The sequence below is a fragment of the Poecilia reticulata genome, linkage group LG21 (assembly GCF_000633615.1).
Source record: "Poecilia reticulata strain Guanapo linkage group LG21, Guppy_female_1.0+MT, whole genome shotgun sequence".
Lineage (NCBI taxonomy): Eukaryota > Metazoa > Chordata > Actinopteri > Cyprinodontiformes > Poeciliidae > Poecilia > Poecilia reticulata.
This window is the reverse complement of record NC_024351.1, coordinates 11,781,846-11,801,572: the sequence shown is the minus strand read 5'-3', so window position 1 is coordinate 11,801,572 and position 19,727 is coordinate 11,781,846. Positions and strand designations below refer to the sequence as shown.

At 40.1% G+C, this 19,727-nt stretch overlaps 1 protein-coding gene across 3 annotated transcripts in view; it reads left to right on the top strand.

Annotated features, from left to right (window-relative positions):
• Positions 1-3,402: 3,402 nt before the first annotated feature.
• Positions 3,403-19,727, top strand: part of slc24a4b (solute carrier family 24 member 4b) — a 35,183-nt gene continuing 18,858 nt past the window's right edge. The window contains exons 1-3 of one of the 3 annotated variants that reach the window (XM_008397465.2): positions 3,407-3,579; positions 3,894-4,198; positions 11,343-11,450. In XM_008397465.2, the coding sequence (XP_008395687.1) occupies positions 4,036-4,198; positions 11,343-11,450 (271 nt within the window). In that variant the 5' untranslated portion in view covers positions 3,407-3,579; positions 3,894-4,035. Of the gene's footprint in view, positions 4,199-11,342; positions 11,451-19,727 lie in introns of all 3 variants that reach the window. The other 2 variants (XM_008397464.2, XM_008397466.2) reach the window with 2 other exon arrangements.

Genomic DNA, 19,727 nt, shown 5'->3' with positions numbered 1-19,727 from the left:
ACGGTTAATGATTTTGGAGAGCTGCCTTGCACTGTACTGACAAGGACAGTCCTGATCTTATGTAACTCTTTTCCGCAGAAGATTGTAAAGGTTTTGATCCTTTAAATTTCGTTTTTTTTTTTTTTTTTTTTTCTTTGCTTAAGCGATCAGCAGCGTTGGTGGTGTGAAGTTGACCAATCCATGCGTGGAGCAATATAAGCAGCATGCACATTCCCTGCATGCTGTGCTGGCAAAGCTGGAGGCAGCAGAAGACCTCTGTGCATACATGAAGCACAAGAAAGCCTCACAACCCCCTCACTTGTGTGTTGGTTTAGTTGTGTGACAGTTGTTGTGCTCAATTGCTAAAGTACTGTCTTAAAATTTACATAATGCAGATAATTATTACCCTCATTAGGCTTGTTCTCGCTATGAATCTACAGGCAGCAGGTTAGCTCAGTTCGGCATGAGGAAAACTTACATCCCCTCAAAGAAAGTTGTCTTTTGACCCTTGTTAGATTTAATTAAACTTGGAAAACAAGTTAACATGTTAATTAGCGGGCTTAAAACGAAGTGCGCGTAGGTAAAGTTTATTTATTTGTGTTGCCCAAGAGCAACTTCAGACTTGGTGTTTGCCACTACTTTAAGAATTAAATAAGCCGACGTCTCAGCTAGCTCTCGGCAAAACTGCAAGTAAGCATATTTTCCACATGGTAGATAGTATGCAGTACTTGAAGTTATTAAATGCTACCCTTTGGGAATGGACTCCTTTTTCCAAGAGAGGCCTGATAATTATGGCAATAACAGACAGCTGAGCTAAATGTACGTAACTATTAACGAGAAAGTTGTTTCCAGTTATTTTTAGGCACAGTCTTAAACCTCTGCTTTACTCTGAATGTTGACTACTCAGTAGATTCCAAAAAAGAAGCCCAATTGCTTTGTTTAGTTAAAACCCTGCAATTCAAGCTCGTGCCATCTAACGCCACATAACAGTTCCCCCTCACCATTTGCATTTGGCTCACTGGACTCTGCAGAGTCCTCAGCTTGACTGTATTGGTGACACACTTGAGAGAGTGCCAACTACTAAACAGTAGTACAGTAGTCAGAGGGGGAGCATTGATGCCAAATTGAACTTGAATCTGCTTCAGCAGCTTTTTCACCCATTTATTTATTTTTTTGTCCAGTTTTTTTTTATATACCTGCACATAATGACATTGTGCAGAATATTATGGTACCTCATTGCAGCTAAAATAACATTTTATGCACATGAAATGGCTTTATTGTTATATTTTTAACAGATTAATACAAAACAAAGTAGCTTAATATCCAATTAAAACAGACTTATTTCCAATGCTGTCTTCTATGTTTGAGTTTCTTGACTTTAAGATGTCTGTATTTATAATAGAAAGGTTGTGACAGATGGATAGTTGGATTTGCAGCTACATGCACACTGTTGTGCTGGAGAACTTGATCCAAAAAGCCTGATTTACCTTTCTATCTGTAATCTAGCGGCTGAAATGTGCTTTCCTCTATAGAGTGGCCAAACTGAGCCGTAGAGATGAGCTGAAGCGGCCCTGCTTCTCTGCATCAAAATGAGTGGCGTAGTTCTTAAGGACGCCTCTTGGGCATCTCCCCTGGGAGGTTTTCCGGTCATGTCTCTCTGATAGGATGCCCAGCTGGAAACTCTGTACTTACTGGATGTACTACATCCTATCTGGCAAGGGAACACCTTGCCATTCCTCAGAAGTATCCGAGGAGAGTTGCTGGACAGAAAGATGTCTGGGTTTTTCCTATTCTGGATCTTTCACATCTGCAACCCGATCTTGGGTAGGTGCAAAAGTCAACAAGCACATGTGGGACGATCGCTCTAAAAGACTCTTGAAAGCAAAAGAAAGAAAAGAGATGACTTAGCGATGATTTCTTTGCAGAGTGGTGAATGTGGTAAAAATTCATATCAAACAGTCAATTTAAATGCATCTTTTTCTTACTGGAAGTATTCACATATTCACGGTCTTCAGCTAGTCTGCAGCTTCTTGCAGCGACTCCGTTGCAATATAAATTTTTTGCATGCTCAGTTCCAACAGATCTCTCCATATAAACCAATGAAAAGCAACTAGAATAAGCCCTTTTTTTTTATCACGGCAGTTAAAACCTTGAGGCCATGAAAAAAAAAAAACATCTCCTTTTAGATTTGTGGGGTAATGGAAGCATTGATGCTTCTGAGCTAGAGGATCTACAACCTCAATTATTCAGATTTATATCAAAATGGGGATTGCAGGTGACTTGCAGGCCAGTTATTAAAAGGGGATATGCTCAGGGACCCAGAAAGATATTGGATTTGGTTTCATAATGCAGCTGTAAAGAGATACGGATGATTTTGTCATTAGCGGCACTGCGAAGCTCCGGCGGTGTGAAAGATCACCATGTTCTGGGCTGATCAATGGCGAGCAGCGCGGCGCTTTCAGTGCAGACAAGCAAGAGCTGAATTTGTAAAAACTTTTCCTGCACACATAGTTTTTAAAGGCAGTTCAAAGAGTCGAGTCTGAACACAGATAACACGACTCTCCGAAGTCTGAGGTTGTACAGGACAATGTGCAGATATTTATTTGGAAACATAATTATTTCAGACCCATAACCTTTAAGACATGAAGGTTTTCCTTAATATCCACCTGTCAGCATACCCCCTTTGAGAATATAATTTCTCTTGAGGCCCTGGATGTTTTTTGAGTCACCTCCAGATTTGATAACGAGGGAAGAAATAAATAACGCAAATTGAAACCTCAATTAAGTCCCCATGAGAATCCCAATCCTTTTATTGAGGTTTTCTTCTCGATTACGTTTTTTTTCCCCACCGTGAATAGAAGCAAAGGCGACCAGCAATCGAATCAGGTTGGAGGGATTTTATCCAGCTTATCTCATTAAGGGGATCTGAAGCTTATTTGCTTAATCTATAAAAGTAATACTGAAAATATATGCTGCTTACCTATGACAAGTAAACATGAAATGAATGAATGAATGAATAAATGAAGTACAAATTCTAAAAAACCTTGATGCTTTCAGTTTGAAAGACTAAAATCTGACTCCTGCAGGAAATAAATTGTAATAATATAGTATAATAATATAGATAGTTTAAAGTTTTTTGAAAAGAAGTCTAGCAGATGAGTGGCTCAGCAGCATTCACCTTAAATAAAACCTTTCGGTGATGATTCGTAATTCACGTTCTTTAAAAAATTAAGAAGAGAGCTGGTACGCCATCTTCTGTAGCACTTTATTTGTTTGATTACATGAAAAATGGTGCTGTTATTGTTAAGAATATCCAACTATTCCTGAGCTGGCTCTCCAGTATCTGGGAATCCTAACAGTCGCTTGTCCTCAGCAGTCGCAAAGTTCGCTTGTACTTAAGGCGTGCTCTGCTCGGTCGGCTCTCGTCGCCCGCCCGGTTGTTTTGCACGGAGAGGGAGTTCATACGCGGGGAGGGGTGGAGGCGCACGGCACGACTGCTGCCCGATTTGAACAATTATCCCTGATGAGCGCAGATTGGTTTCACTTAACAGGCGCAGGTGCGGAGGATTTGCGATGCGGCGCAGCTGAACGTTTTTCCAGGTTTGTGACTGAACACTGGCGCATCTTATGTTGAACGTTAACTCTTCAGCGGACACGGACTTTATTTCCCCCCCCCCCCTCTCCACCCTCCTTCGGGACAGGATGCGTGCTACAAAATGACACCCCGTCCAGTCTGGCACACTCGAGCCGAATTCAGGAGCATCGCTGAATAAATTTTGGACCCACGCTGGTAAAAAATTTGACCGCGCTGTCATTGCTCTGTCCAGCCTAAAAGGCTCATCGGAAGCTGCGGGGGGGGAGGAAAAGGGGAAAAAAAAAAAACAAAAAAAAACTATTCGCTTCACTACTCTTAGGTCTGCGCACTTGGACGACTTGAAATGAGGACCACATCCCGGCTGTACTCCGTGTGAAGAGACGAGCCGGGCGGCAGCTTTCCCTTCCGCTCTCAAGGACGCGCCAGAATAAAGTGGCCCCCGGCCGAGCGAGCTGCGGAGCATGGAGCGGGACGACTCCGAAACCGTGTGCCCGTCCAAAAAGACGATAATCGCGAAGATCTTCAAAGTTCGCAAGAGGAGGGAGATGCTGTTCGTTCAGGTCTGCTTCATCTGCAGTGTCCTCTTCGTGGCATGGAGCATGTCGGCGCTGTTAACTAAGACAGGTGAGTGTGTGTGTGTGTGTGTGTGTGTGTGTGTGGGTGACAAGAGGGGGATGCACCGGGGGCGAAAGGGGAGCATCAGACATCTGCAGAGTGATCATGCTTGGCCGTATCCATAAAAAAAATGTATCATTTTTGCTTTAATTTCAAGGACAAATAATGAAAAAGATTCGTTTCTTTCCCTTTAGGAACACTCTGTCCAACCTGTGCATGCAGTTCATCTAAATGACGTGTCATTCAAATAACTGTTTAGAGTTTCTGAAGCTGCACATGCTGTCGGCTCTCAGCTTTTTAATGAAAGTACATTCTGTGTGCCGCAGTGTGCGCGGCGGCACGTTTTTAAACTGACAGGCACGTTTGTAATTACAGCATGCTCCTCACCCACGTGAAGATTTTTTTTTTTTGTACTTAAAATGTTAATTTGCATTTCGACCTCATTTTATTATCATTTTTTTTTGTCTTGCCTTTTTCTTTAATGCGTATCAGATTGTACCGTTTCCAGGCGCGTCATCTGTGGAGCGTCAAGATCATGGTTAATGCTGGCATCATCGCGTCTGGCCCGGGGCTTCACGCAGACACACGCACATTTTGCACACACTGGTTCACGAAGATGATCATGCTCCTTTTGCTTCCGCATGCTGATTTTTACGCAGAGGCCACCGACGATCACTAGGATGGGGGCGGGAAAGGAGGGAGGGACGTAGAGAAGGGGTTTGCGATTTCTTAGGATTTTTTTTTTTTTCTTCATTGGCGAGCACACTGAGGAGAAGGATTCCGACGGTGGTGATGATGATGATCATGTCTCGTGTGCGTGCGCGAGCGCAACCCAAACATGCCCTCTCGTGTACAGGAACTCTCGCGGCAGGCTCGTGCAGAGCATCCCACTCAGCCCTCACGCGGTTATGTAATCTGATGGTCAACCTTGACATTTTTGCTGGTGAAAGAATGAGACGCAACTGGGATTTAAGGTTAACTACACAATAGCCATCCCTAGGGAAACTGATCGTATGATCTCCTGGATTTGTGGCAGGAATTTTGACAGCAGTCGATTTATTTGTGTTTTTTCTTGTACTTGGGGTTTCGATGAGAGCATCTAGCTGTAGCCGTCTTATTTTAGGGAAACCTTTCAGATATGATGAACAGTAGGAACTTCTAATTCTCCCAAATGCTCTCGGGTCCCTCAGAGTCATGGACTATATCTAAAATATGCTTTTCCATAAGCTTTTGTCCTACTTCTTGTTGGCATGAAAATATCTCATCTGAAGACCAGAACATGCTAAATGGACTTCATGTCACTCTGATCATAGGTGTTTGCGATACAAAACATATTTGATTTTCTGAGCTTTTTTTAAGTGATTTATATCCTGCATTTAAGTGAAACCTTAAGAATAAAAAAAATGCAGTATCCTAGTTGCAAGTGTGGATATCCTTTGCATAAACCCTTTAGTTTATGCATGTATTACATAAACAAAAGGTTTGCAAAACCACCTTTTCAATTAAAGTCCAACATTGTCCTTTGGAGTATAACCTCTATTGCCTAGAACCAGATCTGACAAAACATGATCTTATTGTACATTTGTCAGTAATTTAACACTGAGGGGAGTGTTTACCTAATGGTTTGTGACCTCAATCAACCTCCTGCATTCTTTGTAAATCTGGCCTAAAAGGTATTGAAAGATGGATAGAATCACCCTAAATTATTGGCTTAAATACAAGATTTGCCACAAGAACAAGACTCTCCAAAAGAACGCAACTTCTATTGTTGTGCATGGTGTTGGCAGCATTATGATCTGAGGTACTAGATTAAGTGAATTAAATTGTGTGAACGGTTCCAGCCAGTTTTGGTTTAATCCTTATGTCTGCCAGACTGATGAAGACCATTTTTTATTTAATTTTTTTTCCCACCGTGTCTCAGTGAGTCATGGCATGCATCTAAATCAGCAAAGAATGAGTTTAACATTTGAAGTTGTGAAATGACACACAGAGTTAAAAGCTGGAAAAACCAGCATAGACTTATTATGGGGTGCTGAACTGAATCAAAAAAGGGGGTTGAATTAAATAATGTGAAATATTGTGGATTTTTATTTATTGAATTTCCCAAAATTAGTTTTTAGTTAAATTGGACAGGTAATATTAAAATATTTGCTCACATAGCTTTATTTAATTTCTTTTGTAGATTAGAAAAATCCTGGTGTATTAAAAGGGGCGTGTACATTTGAGGGCTACTAACCCACGGTTAAAACAAAGGCCACTTTAAACTTTAAGAACCACTGAAACTGTAAAATTACAAGCACAGAAATGAAATCTTGAGTGACGTGAATTTTTGTTCTGGTCCTTGTCAAACGTGAGATTTGCTTAGAGTATTTCAATAATGTATGGAGTCCTCTAGGGAACATGGAGATTAAAAAAAAAAAAGTTTTCTCTTGCGTTGGACTATTTCTGAGTTATTATCACGGGGTAATAAAGTCATCTGACAGTTTTAATTGGTTCTCTCTTGTGTTGGTCTGAATGATTTAAAGGACTGTTTTTAATGCGCAGTTCCTTCTCAACCTTACAGTGAATAAATCGATTTTCAATCGATTTTTTGCAATAACGAGTTGACTGTAAACACATTTTCACAGAGGCTCTTTATTTGAAATTTCAAATTGACATTTGTGACTGTATACAAAATAGACCAGCAAATATTGCAGTAAGTATATTGCAAGGAAATATACTTGCAATATACAAGTATATTTGTATATTAGAGGCGGCGGATTCCATTCGCCGCCTCTAATGGAATCCAGAGGCGGCGAAGAATAAATGTTCTGGGTTTGGTGCAATGGTTGTATTGTTGGTGCTCTAAGCAAGACACTGTTAATCGGTTATGCTTGTAAATATCCATGACAAAATTTTTTAGATTGTATCAAAATGGCATAAAGGTTCTTAACATCTCTTGACGGTTTCACAATGCTTAAGACTGACTACTTTGTTTTGGTTGCAATGTGGAAAATGTTTTTACCCATATCTTGGATCAGGTTAGAAAGGGCATCTGATGGTCCCGTCTCATCGGGAGACATGCCTGTTTAAAGCTGGGGATGATTCACATAACTGTGAAAACTTGATTTCAGGGGTGGCATGTATAAATTAAGAGCGGGACATGGACTTGAGCCTTGGGGGGGAAAAAAACATGGATTTTGTTTATTGCTCAAAGATGTAACTGCAATGCCTAAAAAAATAGAACTTGCTGGTTAAGGCTCTAGATGAGAACCTGATGTGCTTTCTGTTGGTCCTTTTAGCCCCTACTGCTCGGCAGTTCTGGGCTAAAGGCATTCAAACACTTGGTGTACCTGATTTCGGACCCTTAAGGCAGGGGTCACAAACTCCAGTCCTCAAAGGCTACACCATCCTGCAACTTTTTGACTCGACTCTGCTCCAAAATGTCTGAATTTCCTCACCAGCATTCATTCCTCTCTGCAATAGGCTGGAAATGAGCAGTTTATTTGATCCAGGTGTGTTTGAGCAGAGACGCATCTAAAAGTTGCAGGACGGTAGCCCTTGAGGACTGGAGTTGGTGACCCTTGCCGTAAGGGATTACCACAAGTGTTTTGTTAATTACACTAGAAACAAGAGGCTTAAAAGATTATTCTGAAATTATATTATGGATTACAGTGGAATGAATCCCCTATGGTTTGTTCTAGAAGCCGTTGTTGAGGCCCTATGTTTTCGTTTGATCTTCTGACTCTGGACCACACAAAGCTGAGCATGAGCGCCTTTTTGACGCTGACCGATTGGACTTCCAACCTTTAGAGAGGATTTGGGATGGACAATGAAGCCATGGTGGCAGTTTACCATGGACCAGCTGTACCAATGTTTTAAAACCAGTTTTCATTTTACCATTTTTTTGTAGTAATGTTTTATTGAGATTGCAGTTATGAGAGGGGGATTTTTTTTCTTATCGTATGAGACAGTTGAGCAGTGCTGCCCCTCCTCTACTTGTTGCTGCACACTCCCATGACTAAAAACACCTCCCACATTTTTCTCTTAAAAGGGGGGGGCGAAGTTTCCCATTTCCCGCCACCAAAAATGGACATCCACTATGTAAGCTAAAGGTGATCACTACATAATTTTAATGAAGCTTTGTTGTTTTTTTTTTTAGATGCTCGCCAATAAATCCAATCTAAGAATTTTTGGGTCTAACACAAAAAAAATAAAAATAATCAAATATTACCTTTGTCCCTACTTGTGACTGGTGGCAAATGATTTGCCGACTGGCCCAGATGGACAGGATGTGCTGTACTGCCTCTGGGTCGCATCTTCGTGGAGCAGGGGTGGGGCTCAACATGCTGTCACTCCCGCTGATCGCCGCGTGCATATGCACATGTAGCAGACCTGCACGCGGGTGGCAGGAACAGGTGTGTTGAGCAGCGGGGCATTGCTCTGACGGGTAGCTGTGGCAGGTTGACTGTCTGAGCAAAAAAAAATTATGGTAGCAAAAAAATGAGGTGTGCTTGTTCACATCGTGACTTTTGATGGATGGTTGACCTTGGTTTATCTACCTCCTGGGCTTTTCAGACAGCGAGAGGATGTTATTAAACCATTACTGGCTGCGTCGGATGTTCAGTATTGTCAACCGCAGGCAAATTCACAGATTTTTCTCAAAGTGGGTTTAGACTACTGAATATTATTATTTTTTTTTTTGCATGGCAGTCTTTGGTCATTTTAGGTTTGCATTATATGAACACGTCTCACACGATGGAGGTATGCTTGACCTCACTTTTTGTTGTCGTATAATCTTGCACTTGAAACGTTTTCTAGAATATATTTATTCAGTGGGGTGGGGGATCCCATGGTAAAGATCTTCATGTTGGGTAAATTTCCCCTTGGTCTTATTACATTTTAAATAGTGGGTTTTGTCTATACAGGCCATATTGAATCCTTTATTACTCTTATCCTCCCAACTGCCCTCTCAAAGGCTTTACATTATTTAGTTTTTCAGTTTTTGGGTATAAAAGCACCACAGTTACAATTTCCTGGTTTAAAGTGTGCATGATCATGATTCTGTGAATATAAACAAATGAAAACACTGTCTGTAGGAGATCTGATGTTGCATAAGGCAGCAGTGTCACACAACTGGCTATAGCTCGTATTATAGCGCCGACTCCCTCTCTGTCTGCCCAGAGGTGCTGACAGGATCACATCCTTAAATGAATGCAACTTGGTGGTGAACTGGACAGCTCAAACTGTCACCCTGCGTTGACGCTTTAAGTGGAAACGTCATAGTTGTGAGCATGTGGTTTCACAAGTAACTGGTATGGAAAACTGCAATTTGATGAACTGTTTTACTAAATGTAAAATTACTGTGTATGTCTAATCCAGTTTTCTAATGTCACACACACACAGGCCACATTATTTACTATAAACTGGGCTAGTGATAAGATATAAAATTTAGATGGCTTTCAATTGAACATCTGATCAAGAAGGGGGAGGCCAGAGATGTCAGACCAGCCAAATGACTTGACTGGTGAAAATGGGTTAAACTGACAGCCGGAGGGTTTGGTCTTGGAAAGCAGCAAATTGTGGGAAGCGGTAGCGTCTCATCAAATGTAATTTGATTTAGTGGCTTCTGAAATACTTTTGGATTGGTCTTTGAATCTAGAAAAAACTATTTGTGGCAAGTTGAGCACTGCTGTTCTTGTCTGATGCCTGGAAATGAGGATTTAATTCTATAATACTGAACATTTTTTTAGACGCTTTTTGAGACGGGGTTATACCTCGAGCAGAATTTGATTTGGGAGTCAAACTATTAAACAGCAATCCCCTGCATAATAATTGATTTATGGTATGTTTTAACCAATGAGCCAAAGAATACAGAATCAAATGTATTGTGAAACTTGGATATCAGGTACTTAAAAAACTACCAGTCTTGTCAAAAGCCTAATCAATTTTGTAACCTGTATCTTTTTTTTTTTTATAATTTTTTATTTTTCAGAAAGTTTAGTACTGGAGTCATGCACGAGTTGTGTATGTGTGTATTAAAATCGATACAGAAAATCTAATGGGGTGACTTATCCTCTGTAGGTTGATTTGCGATTAATTCCCCTTTTGTTTTGTCGGTACACCATTTTGTGGCCATCTTGGCTGTTCTGACTTCTTGCATGACAAAAATGTCATTTTAGTATGTCAATCACTAAGTGGAACGTTTCTCAAAAAATAAGTTTTGAGAAACTTATTTGTGCAGTTGTACATATGTGTAGATGCCTTTCAACCTTCAGGAAACTTAATTTGTGGAAAGATATTTTTTTGTAGAATTCAGGTGGTTATACCATTGGATTATCTTTGAGACAAACCAGGAGATTTTGGGGCGGGGGGAAATGACATTGGCTGCAGGCAAAGAAATGTTGAGCAATAAAATTTGTAGATGGGTCCAAGTTCTGAAATGTGTAATCTTGTTTTTAAAAATGGAATTTATGCAATTCAGCTTGGAGCTGGAAATATCTACATACATTATGTGTATTGTATAGTTTTTGTTTAATAATCCATGAGTTGAAGCTAGACAGAAGCAGCAAGATTGATTGGCTAAGCTCTGGATGAATTAAACACTGCCTTATTAGTTGTCTATATTCCCTTGTGAGCAGTACAAATGTGCACACAGCATCACTGTTTCATCATCTTGTGCCACAGTCCAGCATTGGCTTTGCATCACAGCGTTTTATGAAAATTGCAACTTTAAAGTGATGCTCGGTGCGTTTGAATGACTTTACATAATAGGTTTGAGATTTTTTTTTCTCCCCCTCTTGTCCTCATTAGAGGCTTAAAAGCAGTTTTATTTGTATATATATAAAAAAAGCCTCCACCCCTAAAACATAATGGCACAGCTGTATTTTGACGTCGTGTTGGTGCTGGATAAAAATTCCGCATCTACGTAAATGAGAACTTTTAAAGGATTAAGTGAAAATAAACCTTGGTTGGATTAATGAGCATGATCATGGATTCCTGCGCATGAAATGTGCTGTAAAACATCAGCTGTGTTAATTTTTTGTTTGCAGAATTGAGTTAAGGTTTCTTTAAAACTACAGGTTCTACAGTTAACTTTTAAATGCATGACATGCTGCAAGAATTGAATGTGTATCTGCTACTGTTGGCTAATCAGTTCTGTCTCTTTTTTAAGGGCATGGGATGATTGTGGAGGGACATCCAGACCTCGAACACTGGGGTAGAAGACTAATGGCTTCCAGATCTGAAAATGACACGGAGCCAAAGAACTGTTCAGAGCCAGGTACGTTCTTAAAGTTTCAAATACATGAACTTCATTTGGCTACATTTCAGCCATAGGTGGAAACAGATCAAGCTTGACGGAGAAAGTGATTGCATAATGCTGGCCCTGTTGACTGGCTTATGGAGAGCCAATGTTGCTTCAAGCTAGGCTGCTCTGAAACCATAATCATATGTTTTAAGCACAGATAAGGATGGATGTATAACATTATCACACCCCTATAATCTTTATTCTAATCTAAACAAGGATATTTTTCTTTCTCTTAAACGGCCGTATTTCATCTCTTTCTCCATGTGGGTAGTAGTTGGATAGTCTAGATAATTCCGATGTGCTGTTTCCATTTCATATTTTATACTTCCAGTAACTCATAATTTTGTGCCAACAAAGTTGACATTTTCAAATGGAAATGAGGTCTCAAAGCTGACCCGTATTTAGGTGTAAATGCTACTAAAATGGGCAAGAGAAATCAACTAATGAGCACTTTTGATCCTCATGGCCATTTTGCATGACTGCAACTAGAGTTGCGAAATCACTGAATATCTGAATTGCTGTTGGACATTTCTTAACTTTTCATGAATGACATGAAAAGAACTCGAATGTGCAGATAAACGCTCTGAAGTTGTATTTACTTTGACTCAGAGTGCAGCTCTTCTGACCTTTCTGTAAATGTGGATATTTTGGGAACTCGTGCGCTTCACTGCCTGCTGACCTGCTTAAACGTTCGTTTCCTAATTGGGACTCGAACATGGCTAGAATTTTCTCCTTATTTTCATTTTAACCAATGAGTTCATGGATTTTCTTGGTCACTTGGATCGACTCAGTCTGGCAAACTTGTGTTTTCCTCAGACCCTGAGTCACATGTGCTCTGTGACCCCTGCGTGATTCAGTAGAAAGAGAATGGCAAAGCTGCCAGGCATAGAAGTTAAGTCCCAGCTAACTACTTATTTTATAAAGATTTCTATAAATAACACCCATCCTGTAGCACAACTCAACAGGCTGAAGAGGATTTGGAGACGACTGTGAAATAACCTTCAGACCTGTTTTATTACAGATGAATTAAAATCCACAGGATGATTATTCTGCATGATGCATCTCAACAGGTACTTGTGTCGACCTGCGACGCTGATGAGCCTGTGGCAGAACGCTCTGGGCCATGGATAATTCGGAAGCAATTTCAGATGTTTCATTTACTCACTTGGTGAAGTTTACCAGGTTATTATTTCATTACTGTTCATAGGAGGCAGGATATTGAAGAGATTATAGAAATGTTTCCTGCTGTTGATGTGTGACGGAGCAAAAATGGCATTTCTTTATCACCGTTAAACAATAAAAATGTGTAAATGTTTTTCATTTTTTTCCTTTAAGGCCACACGGTCTGAAAACTTTAATCACAAGACTCTTAAGTTTTGCGCACGTCGACTTTCCCGACTCCTTAGCACAAGGGGCACCGGCTGGGCCGTGACATTCCTCAAATTTCTCCTCTCATCCCACCGCCGCCCTGCCTTGTCGGTTTAAAGCTGGTCATATGACTTTTATTCCTGTCTCGTGAATAATCCTGTTAAAGTTGCAGTAAAATTAAAGCGCAACCACTGTTCTCATTTGTGCAGTTGCGTGAAAGCAAGACGTGCATTTTCGTCTGGCGTTGTGCCATCGGCCTGTTCTTGCGTTCATGTGTTTGTCCTGAACTGTTGATGCAACTATCACTTTTGGGAAAATGCAGTCAATGAATAAATCTACAGGCAATCGATATTCATCCACTAGAAAATATGAGCTTTTATTGCCTTGTGGTAATGGCCACAACAGAAGCTGAATGGATGAAGATAATTTCTAAAGCTGTCCACCATAATGGAAATGGGGGGCTGTTGGTAATGCATGCAGATGTTTTAAAGACTTGGCTGCTTGTTAATAACATTCTGTGCACAAATTGAAGTTCACAATTTTTACTTGAGTATAAAATAACACGATGATGTTGATGGTTCGCTGACATTGTCGCAGTTGAGGATTGAAGATGCAGTGTTTAGGCAGGTAGTTTTCCAACCTTCAGCATCAACCTTTTAACAGCTTCACTTCTGGCATTGTAGCGACTTAAAAAAAAAAAAAAAGAAAAATTCTTCCCATAGTTTTTTTTTTTCCCCCTACCCTCTGTTGGGAGCAGAAATGAGGTCACGCTGAGAACAGCTACTGCAAAAAGGGTTTGCTTTAAACTCAGATGAAAGGGGTTAGAGTCAACATCTTGAACTACACCACCTTGGTGCCCAGCATGCCATTACTAAAACTGTTATCTTGAATTTGAGTTTTCCAAAAGGTTGTCAACATTTCAAAAGGGGGCATATTCCAGGAGTGGTTAAAAGCGCCCAAAAAAAAAAAAAATAGAACACATTGTTCTACTTTTGAACGCAACTTTGCCGTTTTGGTGAAGTCTGCTCTAGTTCGTCTTTATTTGCCAGATTGAATTATCCCAAGCTTGATACAAATCGACATTCTGTGGTGTAAGATGAGCTAAGCAAAAGTGCAAAAATATGAAATGACAAGCCTCAAGTGTTCCCATGTTTTTGTCTATACATATAAAAATGCTTTACTGAATACTGCTGCACCTTATTACAGCAATATGTAGTAATATTGAAGAATTTTGAGTATTGGTCTTTCTACTTGAGCTCTATGCTGAACATTAGGCCCAGATAATGAGTGGTTTATTAGCGACGGAGGGGAAAAATGCAAAATTGGTTGGCTTGACACCAAACCCTTCATCTTTCAAATTAGCCAGCTTTGTAGTGAATCTCTAGTTTCATCCATGCAAATAATCAATCTACTCCAACAAAGGTTGGAGTAATGTATGTTTTTTTTTATTTTTTTTTTTTAACACTTTTGTCCCAGATGTATTGCGCATCTTAAATTCAGTATAATGAGGCATTGGTTTGAAGACTTGCATAGATTTCCCAGAGCTATCTTGGGTTTCAGCTACTTCCTCATCGTTATTTCTGATCAGCAGGGGAGCCTTTTCCGGGGTTCCTGGTGTGCTAATGTTTTTTCTTGCTATTCCTAAGACTCGGTCTGCTAAGGCAGCCATTTATCGTAAGTGCCTCTTTATATAGGTCACTGAGTAATCACTCCTGGAAAACAAAGTGCTATACTAACTGCTTTTTGGGCTCTTGCTTTATAAGTGCACGCTTCCACAGACCTGTCAGATTGAAATGATTACATTGTAAGTTTCTCCAAGCCAGAGGTTGGGATGATTGTAAACCAGAGAAGCCTGGCTAACTTCCTATGAGGAAACAATCAATACTTGATGTCCTCTTTAAACCCGTGTAAGATTTATGTGAAGTTTTAAAATTGCAGCCATAATGTTGGACTTCCTGGAGATCTTCTCTGCTAAAAACAAATTTTATTGCTTGGGGTTGAATGAAGTGGGAAGGTCGGGGTGTTTAAGTGTTCAAGTATGAACGTTGAGTGTCCATGTCGCTGCCGGACGACCAGGCTTATTTCCCTCCACCTGCCCTTGAGAGGATCCTCCTTTCTATCTGCGTCTGCTTTATAGTCCTTCATTGCTTGATTTAAAGCCACTAAAGGCAAAATCTTAAATAATGGACATTTTAATGCCGTTTAAAAAAAAAAGAAAAAGCCTTCCCAATACTTTACTGATGAAATAATGCAACACAGCTAAAGTTGTCTAACATGCTAAAATGTGAAATCATGGTTATTCCCTATTGTGGCTACATGTTAAATATAATCTGTGCTGCTCTCCTGAGCTCATTCTAGAGCAGTGCTTCTCACTGCTCTAGAATGTGAGAAACACTGCTCACATTCTAGAGCAGGGCCAGCACCCCCCCAGCCTTTCTCCAGGTCCCTCACCGCCCCCCACCAAAGAATTTGTAGGCTACTTTGCACTGACTATTTTATTATTATTACTATCACTATTGTAGATGTTTTGATTTTTATGCTTGTTTCTGTATTTATCATCAAAAATAATTTCCCAGAGAACAAAAAAGCCATAGGAATAGAAATTATTTTCACAGGCGTCTACGAAAAAAGCAATTAACATTCAAGTTAAACTTGGTAGGCCTAACAGCAGCCAATCAGAGTGGAAAAATATTCTTATTCTGTGCCATTTTCTAGTTGTTAAATATTCCACAAAATAACCAGATAAAAGATGTACAACATGCCAGTTTAAACTTTGAACTATTTGCAAAACGACTGAGCTCTGCAACATTAAAACATGGATAGAACTGTAACTACATTAATCATGGCTCTTCTTCTCTTCAGTGTTTCTGTCGGTTTCTGGTAGTGCAGCTTTGTGCTGCCTTCAGGAGAATGGGACATCAGAGTATCATCCATAAAATTTGCATTTATTGTGCAAACCAGAGCTTTCAGTGGAAAAACAAAAGTTCCAGGTCCTTTTAATGCCATACAAATATAAGACAGAAGCATGGATTATATCTGATTTATAGATTAATAGTTTCACTGGACAGAAATTACAAAGAACAAATCTGGTTCTTAATCAAATCCTAATGAGTCAAATTGAAAGTGTCATGGAGTCAACAGCCTCATGACATTAACACTGACATGAAAAATAATATTGAAGAAGTAAATACGTATATCAAATCTAATTAAAAACATAAATAAGTGATCAGTACTGTTATGGTCTGTAAGATACATTTATTCTCAGTACTAGATGTGGTCTCAACAAACCCATGACATTTCAACAATATTTTACCTTTTATCTGGAAACGGTGCCTGTTTATTCTTGCCATACAGTTCTATGTATTAAGTTTTGATCAAAAGGTCTTGCCATATCAGTTTATTCCTCTGTATTTACTTTAGTTTCTTAGTTTATTTTTGCATTTTGTTGTTCATTCATTTCCATTTAGTTTCATACAAAGTCAGGGTATCGTGATTTTAGCATGTTTATAAGAGCGATTTTCTGTTGTTCTTCCATGGAAGGGGACAGCTTTCAAACGGAAATAAAACACTTTTTAATACAAGTTTCTGCTTAACATGATCACAGAACTGCCAAAACATATGTACAAAAATACCAGACAAAGTGAATCACATCAACGTCATCAGCCGGTGTAACGCTGAACTGATGTGGTAAAGTGAAGAGTAGCAGGAGCGGAGCGGAGCCAAGAAGCTAACAAACACTGAATAGAAGAAGAGCTGCCATCGATACAGTTGCAGCCAAGCATGGTTTAATGTTACACAATACAGTTTTACCAAGTTGCTCAAAGTCTAAACTGGCATTGTTGTGCATTTAAGGTGTAAAGTTTACCTTTGACTAAACGCCCTCCAAAGGAATCCCAGCACCCCCCTTTTGTAAAAATGTCCGCCAGCGCCCCCTGCCATCCTCTGAACGCCCCCTGGGGGCGGTACCGCCCATGTTGAGAACCGCTATTCTAGACAGTTTCTAACTCTACAATCTGGTGTTAAAATGTAGAGATGCATGTTTTCAAAAATGCTTTTCCGTGATTGTGTTAAAAAAAAAGTATTTGACTGAGATGAGCATTTATTATTCACTGGAATTTAAATGAGCAAAATTAGTGTGGTAAAATCCCAATGGCCAATATAAAGACAATTTTAATTTTAGCTATCGTGTTGCTCCATTTCCAAAACTGTTGAACAAATTCTGTTCAGTTCTGGTTTCTTCCTCTTTACTCTAAAGTGGATGAGAAGATTGACTCGGTGGTCTATAGATTGTTAAAGTTGCTAGTAAAACTGTGGGTTTAAAACCATTGCATGCAGCTCTTGAGTCACGCCACCTCATCAGATGCTTGCCTGTAGCAATCCCATGACGAATGGAACAAACACACTTTCATCTGTTACCCAAGGAAGGCAACTAGCAGGATATCTGGAACAATGTTTTTATTTTGGGATCCGAATGTTTTATGGGTTCTTCCAGGCGGTGTGGGCAACATGATGCATGCTCGCTGGGAAATGACTTGTGGCTTACTTGGGACTATTGGATTACTTTCTCACATGCATCCCCTTCCTGTGTAGATGTTGTTGCAAAGCGCACAAGATTGGAAAAGGAGGATGGAACCACATCTGCTAATGTGCTGGAGGAATGATTTGCATTCAATAAACTGTTAAAACCAGATTAAACTCCCACACCAGTAGCATAATAGCCCTGGTTAAGGTACAATGTAAAGGCAAACAAAGCAAAGCATCTTGGATTGTTTTGTTGGCTGTACATGTAGGCTGGTGATGCATATTTCATGAGATCGAGGAGGAACTGATTGTGACATGAAAAAGTAGACCTGGCTTGAAAAAGCTGCTGCTAATGTCTGTTGTGTGCAATAAGACAAAAAGTTCCCTCAGTTAAACTAAAGGTGGAAACCAGCAGCAAGTTTTTTTAGCTGTTCGAAGGTGGAGGCTTGCCCATGTTCAAATGTGCATTTCTCAACTCCAGGGAGCGCACCAGAAAGCATTTTGAAAGGGAATTATGCAGGGTGGGATTATGCTGCCGTGCATAATGCAGACTGACCTGACTTTTTCCATTGTTGGCTGGCAAACGAGAAGCAATGATGCAGCAGAGGAGCAGGAACAAACACCTGCAGAAAAGTTTTCTGTGCAGAACTCTCCGAGCATGCCTGACCTCCTTATGCATTTATACACCCTTCAACGCATTGTGTCCCGTTCCACTTTTAGCAAGGTGCTAATGAACATGCTTTCGTTGCCGCTGCAGCTCACCCTGAAGGGAAAAGTGTACTTCTAAAGCTCTACAGCAGTCTTATTCAACATGGAGTCCTTTTGGTCCAGAAACAACTGTAACCATAACGTCCCATTTGACTTTGTGAAACTGTTGAACTTAATGGTGTATCAAAAAATTGGACTGAGCAACTCGATGAAGGTCAGATTTGGTACATGGAGATCTTTCAAGTCTGTCTGCCCTGATGAAGGATTACAGATGGAAGTTTATCAAGTTCGATGTCATGACAAACGTTTATCAAGAATTCTTAAAGCGCTTCATTTTTCTCTCTGCTGATGAGCTTCATTTCCCCCCATCCAAACTTGGCACCTGTCCATCTAGTTTAAAGTACCAATACCTGAGTAATGACTACAGGAGCTAAACTCCACAGAAAAGCTATGTAGTATTCCAGTAAATGATGCAGCACTGGACCTGCCCGGCAAATCTGGAAGAGCTTAATGTTGCTATTGAAGCAACAAGGGCTTTCTGAACATCATAGGAAGTCCATGTTGCACTGCAATGTAATTAACAGAAAAAGGAGTCAAAGTATTCAGTGTGCTTACTGTACAGTACCTGGGCATATTTTCTGTAAGCTCATTCTTCCTTGAGTAACTTCAGTCTTTTGACAAACATCATTTTGCATTATTGGCTGTAAAATGAATGAATCTCAATGTATCAAGGTGTATGAACTCTGAAATTAAAAGTAAAACTCAAAGCGATTCTAATGTTAATCATACAGGTTAAGGTGCTCATGAGGCCCTACATGCATTTGTTTTACGTAAATGTTTTGATGGCAGACTCAGTTTGACATTCTCGATGGATTTCCAGAAGTTGAATCATAATTGCATGTTTGCAAGAACGGCTGATCAGTGAATCTACATTACGCTGCTCATTGATGCCTTCTGGAGCAAGCTAATTATCTAATGGGCTAATAATGACCCAGAGGAAGAGCTCCCTCTCAAGAGTCTCTTGACTGCTGTAGTGGATTGTCAGTTGTATTTAGTTAATGACCTGGCTGGTCTGTGGGTCAGAGCAGGCTTTGGCAGAGGGCAACACCGGGCATTCTGCCGAATAACATTTTACTCATGTCACATTTTTCATTTTTTTATTTGGTTGTATAATATTTGAGACTTGTGCTTGTCTCGCTCTCCCGGGAAGATCCGTTTAGCCTCATCACTTAGTTTGATGGAGCCATACGGGCAAAAAGGTCCACTTCATAACCTCGCTTGAGTCATAAGGTTTTGTTCATAGACCACCAGAAGTGCGGAGGGAACACTTGCACGCATTCATGCACATTCCTGCCAGGGTTTTTTTTTTGTTTTTTTTTTTTGCTCTCCCTCTGGTGCAGCAGGAGGTACCAGATGCTGAAGGCCATCATGTAACTGAGCCATAATGTTTGTGATTTGGCCAGATTATGAAATAACTGCCAAAAAGTGTAAAAAAAAATAAAAAGTGTCCGGCATGCTTTGCCACTCATATCGACATTGGTTATGTATGCAATTCATGAGGCATACATGTTTACTTTATGCCTTATGAATTGGTGTTAAAAACAAAAATACAGCTGGGGAAAAAAAAATCTGATTTGCAGCAGTTTGAAGCTA